This window comes from Merops nubicus, unplaced genomic scaffold (genome assembly GCF_000691845.1).
Source record: "Merops nubicus isolate BGI_N331 unplaced genomic scaffold, ASM69184v1 scaffold23617, whole genome shotgun sequence".
In the NCBI taxonomy this organism is placed as follows: domain Eukaryota; kingdom Metazoa; phylum Chordata; class Aves; order Coraciiformes; family Meropidae; genus Merops; species Merops nubicus.
The window spans coordinates 34,277-43,285 of record NW_008618678.1 but is presented as its reverse complement, the minus strand read 5'-3'; the positions used below and the strand labels follow the sequence as shown (position 1 = coordinate 43,285).

General features: G+C 45.1%; 1 protein-coding gene across 1 annotated transcript; it reads right to left on the bottom strand.

Moving 5' to 3' along the window:
* Positions 1-1,431: 1,431 nt before the first annotated feature.
* LOC103776050 (collagen alpha-1(V) chain-like) lies at positions 1,432-8,398 on the bottom strand (the record flags this gene model as incomplete). The annotated part of the gene is made up of 3 exons (XM_008943538.1): positions 1,432-1,594; positions 2,206-2,419; positions 8,231-8,398. Coding segments are annotated over 3 exons (545 nt in total), but the record flags the coding sequence as incomplete, so codon positions are not given.
* Positions 8,399-9,009: the final 611 nt, after the last annotated feature.

The following is a 9,009-nucleotide window of genomic DNA, read 5'->3' as shown; positions in this document are numbered from 1 at the left end:
GGAACACCTTGAGCTTTGGGAGTAGTTATGGAAACTATTATTTTGCAAAATGAAGTAGTCTAAAGAATGCAGGTTTCTGACCCAGTTTGGATGCAACACCAAGTTCTTTAATAGATCTACTAGATCCCTGGGTCCAGTGGCTCCCCAGGGAAGCTCACCACTTCACGTAACCCATACAGCACCCAGGCTGACTGCTGAAATTTGGGGTGAATATCCAACACCTGCAAAAGACACCTCAGTGCCCCATTAAGCCCAGCTTTTACTTTCCATTTTAGTCGTTAAACTTCCCGGGGAATATCTATTAATTAATAGAATTTAAAGATTCAGCTCTAGCTCCACAACCATCAATTTTGGCAGCAACCTTCAGTCCCTGCATTCCTGTTCTGTTTACAGCAGCCCAGCTCCCAGATGTTGGTCATGTTAAACAGACTGGAACTTTCCTTCTAAGTGACAGCAAAATGCAGACAAGAGCTGGCTTCTCTACAGCTCTAATTATGCACAAATAGGAGATATTCCCATCCCTTGGCTGGGCTGGGGAGGCCCCTGAGATACAGAAATGCAATAAAAGGAGACAGATCAATAGGTCTGAGCTTACACTCCATTGCACTGGTGCTGATTTCAGGAAAGCAATTCAAGCTTGCAAGAAAGACCAGGGACAAGATTCTCCTACCCATGAAAGCCTCAGCAGTGCAGCAGACCACAGAAGTTGAGATTGCTGGTGAAATGCATATATTAAACTAGCTGCTGAACTATGGGGAGAACTTCTAGCATATGCACCTTGCCTATAAATAATCTTCTGTCTCTCTGCTTAAATCAGAGGAGCTCATGGGAACATTCCACCCATCACAATCTTGGTTTGCTTTTTTAAAAGCAGTCACTGTGTGGGAGATGACAGAGCTGCCAAACAAGCTGTCAAGGAGAGTCCCACTATGTCATGGTGGAAGAAACCAAGAATCAGTGGCCAGCACATGGGAAAAGAACAAATTCTTACAGCCTCAGAGTAAACCTGCAAGGGAGCTGCTTTCCTCAGCCTTCATCTTCAGAACTGGCCCTGCAACTTCCTTCTAAATCACAACACAGAGATGAATGAAAATCCTGTGAGCCCTTCCCATGCTAAACAAGCCAAGAGCACAACAGCTACAGACCTACAAAATGCCAGTGCAGGGGCTAACCTAGAACCCCAGCAAGGATTTGAAACCACAGAATCAGAGGACCTCATTCCACATGTCATCTGGCCCACTGTTTTCATCAGTACCACAGAAAGTATTTATCTAGATAAAAAAAACAACTTTAAAAACCATACTTTGTTGTGTTCTAGGATGCAAAAATCCAACCCAAGTTTCAAAACTGAGCTGCAAATACCATGTCAACCAGAACTCAGCTCATCATCTCCATGGAACATCTCCAGGGCTGTTTATTTCCACGACTTACCTCAAAGACTTCCTCATCCAATATCCTTGTTCCAAACACAATAATGCCATTGACATCGATGATGGGATGGTCACTTCTGTCCAAGAACTTGGTTATCTTCTTTTTACAGTCCAAAATCAAGGTGACGTTTTTCTTTTGCACACTGAGAGCTACTCTGTGCCACCTAGAAGAACACAGCCCACAAATGTGTTAAACAGAGCCTTGGGCTTACAAGAACAAGCTAATGACTATAGAACAATGAAGCTTTCCTAAACTGATGTTCTGCAAACCTTCCTGCCAGCCATTATCTACAGACACATGAAAATCATCCTCGGGCACCTAAAGATTTCATTGGAAAGAGAAAAGCTGTGCTGACAGATGATGCCCCTCGCTTCTCATCTCTCCAAAACAAACAGGATTGTGCCAGTTCTGGCTTCAACCAGAGGCAGGGAAAAACCCCACACTTGTAACTCCCTGGCTATCCCCCTTTTCCACCCTCCTGCAAGAGACTCAGCGTGGCTTGTGTGAGACAAACTGATTTCTTAAGGCCCTTTGCAGCACATGTCAACTGTGTTCCTCTCAAGCATTGGACAATTTGCAGTGAGTGGTGTGTGATTCACACTTTTTCTATATTCTATATTATTCACCCAAGGGCAAAGTCCAAGAATGGGGCATTTGGCTGTAGTCAAAGGTGTTTATATACATTTATATAGACATGGCTCCTATTTACACAACGTTCAACATGCTGCTATTGCTATAAACAACGTTTGCCTTTGTGCACAAAATTTCACTTACTTGCCATCTGCTAGGTTAATGCCTCTAAAGAGAGGATAGTCTTCTGGGCCTGGCTTTCCTGTATGGTCTTCATACAGGAATACAGGAGATCTACCCATCTCCACACCAATTTGCTGGATCCCTTGCTCATTGTAAATTGAGATCAAGAAGGACTGACCTCCTTTCTTCGCTTTTACAGTGGTTAGAATGGAGAAGTCCTCTGGGAATGGGGAAGCTGGAGTGGAAAAGCAAAGAGGTTAGTCAGGTTTCCTTGAAAATTAATCCCTACAGAAACAGTCCTGTTGTCTAACAACCCATGGGGAGACCTCTGGTTCATCCCTCCAGATGTGTGCACATCAGCAACCCTAAAAATTTATATAGGGCAGCATCTTAGTTGCCAGGTGGAGATCTGGCTTCCCCCAAAGCCTGTTGTGATATGAGGTTTGGATGGACTGCAACCCAAAGTAGGTTGTACCAGCCAAACCAGTGGAGAGAAATGTCCCCTCAACACCCACCTGCCCTAATGGCACATTAAAAACCCAGGCACAGACTGAGCATCTCTGAGGATCATTCCTGTATGATCAGAAAGCCTTTTTCCAGCCCTTACTGCAATCTGTCCCAGAGCTGAAAGCCACCCCACACTTCAACTTGACAGCAAAGCATAGCAAGGAGTCTACTGTTCTGGGATGAGGCCGTAGTGCTGGGGAAAAAAAGGCTTGAAAAGCTTTAAATCTATATTATTTGCACCTAGCCCTTCCCTGGGGTTCCCAAATTAACCTAAGATGTCAGAGGGACAGAGGAAATCAAGCATCCTGTGCCCGTTTGGCACACACAGTATTGAAGGGTTTTATTTAAGGGAGTAGGGAAGTTGCATAAGGTTTTGGCTATTCCAGACTAGAATAGAGCATTCTGTGGCTTTGGCTTTCAGGGCTGGTGCAGACAAAAAAAAAATCTGAAAACAGAAATAAACCTGGCAATCAGGAGGAGATGCTAATTTATCTGCATATTAAAAACTATCTAAAGAATTTCCTGGCTTTCTCTCCACTCAGGAGAGCAACTCCCTCATCTCAGTTGATTCCTGGCTGTATTTTTGCAAGGTTTGAAGGATCAAAGTGTGGATTAGGTAGAGGCAGGACAGAGGCAATGCTCTGCAGAGGGGAAGGGTCAATATTTCCATCAATATGGGCATCAAGTCACACCCTGTGCAGGACAACTCCCACATTTGGGTTTTCTCTGCCATTCAGACTGGAAAGATGAGCCCACACTGAAAAGCCTGAACACATCCCTAACAGGACATCTTAAAGACATCAGAAGCATCATTAAAGGAGCTTTCTTAATTATTTGAGCTGGGATTTATTGAAACAGAGAGTACCTACAGGGCATAACCTCCTCACAGGCTGCACTTCAGCAGTGTGAAACTTGAGGGGCATCTTTCCTTTAAAGGTCCAGGCTTTCAAAAACAAGAGTTGCATTGTACCTCTGGGCATTTGCTTGAGAAATCTTCCAGCATGGGGGGCAGAGGGAAGTGGGGCAGCCAGGCCATGGGCACTGCCATGTGTGCTGGGACCCTCTGTGTGTGTGCCAGCCAGGGGCACACAGGGAATGGAACCACACAATGACTTGGGCTTCAACTGCAGATGTGAAGCCACATCAACCACAAAAAAGCCCCAGCTCAGTGCCTATAAGCTTCAAATAGTTTTCCTTTACCCCTTTAGGCTGTTCTTAGATGGTATCCCAGGGCTGCATAAAGGCTTTGGACCCAGGGAGGAGACCAGGGACATGGGAGTGGGGAATTCTTCCAACCACAGCAAAGCTCACGAGTTCAAAAATGAAGAGGCCATGAGCTCACCCCTCTCCTCTTCTGTCTGGGAGCTGCTTGAACTTTTCTTAACCAACCAGTGTTTTAAATGCATCTAAACACTGCTGGGCAGTGAAGGAGGCAGGAGGCATGAGCAGGCTGGGCTGCATCACCCCCTAGCTCTGCTCCAAACAGTTTGTGCAAACAGAGGACACTGTGGGGGGGAGATCTGAGGATACCTACAGAGACACACACTGTTTGCACCATTTAATAGCCCTCACCTTAATTAAATAACATTTAGAAAGAAGCATAAAGCAGCACTCTGAAGAGAGGACTCGCAGTCAGTAATTAAATGCTAGGATTATAGCCCCATTTCCCCCAAGGACACAGACCCAGATATTTTGGCAAATGCAGGCATCTGATTATTGTGCCTCCCAGAGGAAGCCCTGAGCTTTATCTCCCTCCTGCTGTATACAAATCATCCTTTAGAGCTGAATCAAGACCATACGTCTTCCTGGTTCCAATTACAGGCTACAGTTTTGGGCCTTTTATGTAAAATAGTTCATGTCCAAAATTCCATTATGAATCCACAATACAGTACCTTTCAACTTGGACAAGCTGCCAACTCATTAAAAAGCTGCTTTTAATTTTTTTTTTTTCATTATTATTAAAATGTCTCCATAGTGATGCAAGTTTCTCAACCCAAATAATCATAATGGATGAATTATAGCTGACATTACTCTGTGACTGCTCTGCTGTCCTGGCAAAACAACAATGCCTTCACTGTCACAGCTAGAAACGACCCTGGCTATTGAATGATGTATGAAAACACATCCATGCAGCCATCAATACTAATAAATACATCACAATAAATATATGAAGCACATAGAAATTGACCCACATCCCCTTAAAGACAATGGAGACACTCCTCCAACAAAGGGTTTGGGATCAAGCCCTTCTATTTGATTCACTTCTTCCAATGAGCTCATGCTGAGAGGTGTTGTGCATCCATCTCTTCACTTCAAGGCCCTGCACCAATGCTGACCTCAGCTCAGCATCACTCTTCTGCCCCATGGCCAAACCCTCTCCAATTCACCACGTTCAGCCTCTGACAAGGGATTGAAGGGTTAAGATCCCATGGAAAGAGCTGAGAAGGTCCAGGGTGGGCACAGAGCCCTCCACCCCACACAGCTCCTCACACAGCACGTTGATGCCTTTGGCTTCACTTGTGCAGGCTGCATCTGTGGCATGCCCCAGGAGGCAAAGCAGGCTCAGCCTGAGTTTCTTCTCTCCTGAGCACCACGACCAAGGATTAAAGGCTTTTGTACAACCTCATGGTCTTCAAAACAGAGAATTGAGACCTTCTTCCTAAGCCAGATCCTCCCATATCCCAACATGCTAAAATAAAGGGCCCTGCTGCTGATCTGGGAAGGACAGGAAAGCTTCAGCTGCTTAATAGCAAGGAAAAAAAAACACCAAAATCAACAAAATCTGAGCCAGTCTGTTTCCTGACATAAACACAAAGCAAAGCTGCTCTAAGAGATGGTGTCATTCCCAGAGCCACTTTTCAAAGGAAAACAGCTCTTCAATACTGTCACCAACTTCTGGATTTCTCCTTCATCTGAGAAGACTCAATTTTGCAATGGTTTCTTTCCTGAGAGATGACTGTTAAACCTATAACAGCGCTTTTTGAGCTCTTATGTGTGTGTATGTATATATATATATATATGCAGACACCCACAAGCAGTGTGAAGAATATTGAGTTTGCTAGAAAAATGCAAATGACACTTTACTAACTGCCACTAAAAACTTTGCCTTTCTTGCCTCTGCTTGAAGAGATTTTGCTGGATAACAGAACTTATTTAGGGAGCAAGGACAAAGAGCATCTCAGCAGATTCTCTCCCTCTTGTGGGCTTGGAAAAAAAAAATAACAGACAGGCTTTTGTGATGTATATTTTTATATATATCTCTCATCTCTTGCTTTGCTGGCTGTGGAAGCAGAATGCAAAGCCCATAAAATTACCATCTTAGAAAAGCACCGACTTGTAATTAGCACAAAATATTATGTGCAGTGTACATTTGCCTGGGGTGCTCTATAGCAGAGAGGGAAAGTTATGCTGCAACCCACCCACCCCTGCACGTGAAATCCTTCCAACCACATTTCCCTGGGCACATTGCACTGCAATTACTCTGTTATCTTTATCTCCTCTCTCATTCCTTTGGTGGTGTGAGCTGAAGTCACGTCTAGTTATGGAGATGTACTGAGTAAACATCTGTTGAGCTGATGGAAAACACTGGGGGTTCTTCACTTTGCTCTTCCCTTCTTATGTCCTCAGTATGCAGCAGAGAATCTTCAACAACTTTGGAAGTCTCCAGATAGGGTTAGAGCTGCATCAATCCCCTCATGGTTGTCCAGATGATGAAATGATTGAAAAAGGGCTTGATGACAACACCAAGGAAACACCATCCAGGTCTTCTCACCCAAGGAAGACAGTAGATGCAAATCAAGAATGCAGTGAGCACATACAAGTAGTAAGGTGGAACCAAAGGCAAAAAATCTCCTACAGTGCTGAGGTCTCTCCTGTGACCATGGCCTCATTCTGCTTGCTGTCTTCTCATCCTAACCCTCATCATAAGGGGTGTTATCCAGTCTCCTTGCTACGTTAATTAGCCAGAATACTTCATCCTTGTTTTCATATCTTGGGGTCACCACTATTTGCTGGTTTCCACAACACAAAGGTGATCAGGCAAGATTTCATAGTGGCTGCAACGACTGGGAAGTTCTCAAATCCACTGCAGTTGTACATTCCAAACTGGAACCACTTCCTTCAAGCAAGGAGATGAAGACACAACCTGGTACAGAGGTGCAGTTGGGCACATGAGGATGTTAGCTGCAGTCAGAATGGACTGTCCTGCCCTGAGCAGCCAGGAAGACAAATAATGGAAGTTCTGCACTTCTTTTGCTAAGGAGGAGAAGGGATTTGCAATGAGGGGCTACCAGCTCACAGCCCAGGCACAGCTGCTCCCACCTTCATGGCAGGTTCTCAGTTCAGAGGCAGGACAAGGTGCTCACGCTCACCATGTGATTCACCTGTTTGCCACTGCAGGCTAATAATGGAGCCTGAAAATAACAGCAGTAACACATACAATGAAGGAAAGAGAGGACTGGAGGATGGGACACATCAGCAGTCCAGCCTTGGAGTCCTCGCTCAGGCCACTGGCAGGCTGGGTCTGGGAGATGGAGCAGGTTAATGGAAAAGCACTGGTGGTGGCACACAACATCACCTCCGAGCTAATGCATTTTGTACCATCAATTCTCTCCAACACCAAAGGAGAGCCTGTGTCTGCTTTGCTTAAGCCATCTACTGCTTCCCAGCCAAGTTACAAGCAGCACCTTCCCACCTCACTGCTAAACCTTCCTCAGAGAGGCACTTGACTCACCAAACCAAGGAAGTCCTACCACAGGTACTCCCAGCATCCCTGCACTCCTCCCTGTAGCATGGGGACAGAGCAGTTCTCCTGTCCAGCTTTGAAGGAAGACTTCTGATGGTGATTACGTGTCCAATACTGAGCCAGTGAGTGGCTTGGGTCCATAACATGTCCAGTCTTTTTACAAGCACATTTTACAGCAGTGATTGTCCCTTGGCCTGAAAAATTATGCTGACCAATAAAATGGTCAGCAAGCCACACGCTCTTCAAGGGCTTTGTGAACTCCTGCATTTTAGAAGCTTCCTCTAATGAATGTCAGATTCCTTCAAACAACTTTTCTTGGGCCATCTGTTCTTGTGGGGCAAGTCTATTATTTTTATATGTTGATTATTTGTGTTATGAGACACACCACAGCCACAGAGTAAGACCCTACTGTGCTTGGCACTGCACAGAGGCAGAGCAAGACACAGTCTGTGTTCCTCTGCATCCTCCAAGCCTCTCTCCCTGCTGGATGTCACTGTGTGATAATGAGACAGCAGAAACTTTCTAATATAGGAAGGAACAGATGTAGGTGTTGGCCACATCTTCTGCAGTGAAACCCATCACCACGTGCAAACCCCATGATAAAAGAAGAACTTACTGCAGTGCTATTTGATGGTGGAATGATTGCAGCCCCTTGAAGCAGCAGAATTGCTCCCTGCCAAGAGGGCACAGGAGCACACTTGGAAAAGGAAGGGATTGCACAGTGCCCTACTACATGCCTGCAGGACCTGGGGAAAGGATCAGATGTTTCCATGCAACAAAAAGCTGTGGACTCACCAGGATACAGCTGCTTTGTGGGTGCACTGAGCTGAGCATCTTTCGTTACTCTGTAAGCAACGTCTGCTTCTTTTGAAGATCTTCTGCTTGTGCAAAACCCTGTTGTTTTTGTTATACCATCAGGTAAATTATGAAAATCTAATACCTTCAAGAGGTCTGCAGGTTCAGCTGGGAAAAGAAAAGGAGAAAAGAAGCATTAGAAGGCTTGGGTACTAGCCTGCATCACAGACATCAACCATCACAACTTTAAAAACAGATGAAATACCTTTTTTCAATACATTTGTAAATACAATGTTAATGCCAGCACCCAAGCTGGTCAAAGACACCAACTCAATGCAGAGAGGAACAGTCAGTCAGCTGTCTGCACTAGGGCAGAAGGGAGAATAGACTGTCTTATTAGCTACAGTCGTTATGTTTCCTGGATGTCTTCACCCAACCTCCATCATTCAAGTACACCCTGAAGATTAAGCATTAGACAGGAAATTCATGATCTGAGAGAAAGGCTTTAAATCAAAAAGTCACCGTCACGCTGATACAAACTTCTCCATCCTTTTTTTCCTTAAGTTAGCTGATCCAAATCATTATTTTGAGGCAAATACCTGAAGGATTTGACACACACCAGCCAAACAACTGCCTGGGAATTCACACTAGATGGGATAACAAACTCACAGCCGTGCCTTGGGGTACCCAGACAAGCTGTGGCAGAGCAGCATCCCAGCACAGGGCTGGTGGTGCTGCCTGCAGACCTGCCCAGCCCCTCGTAGGGCTCGTGCACAGCA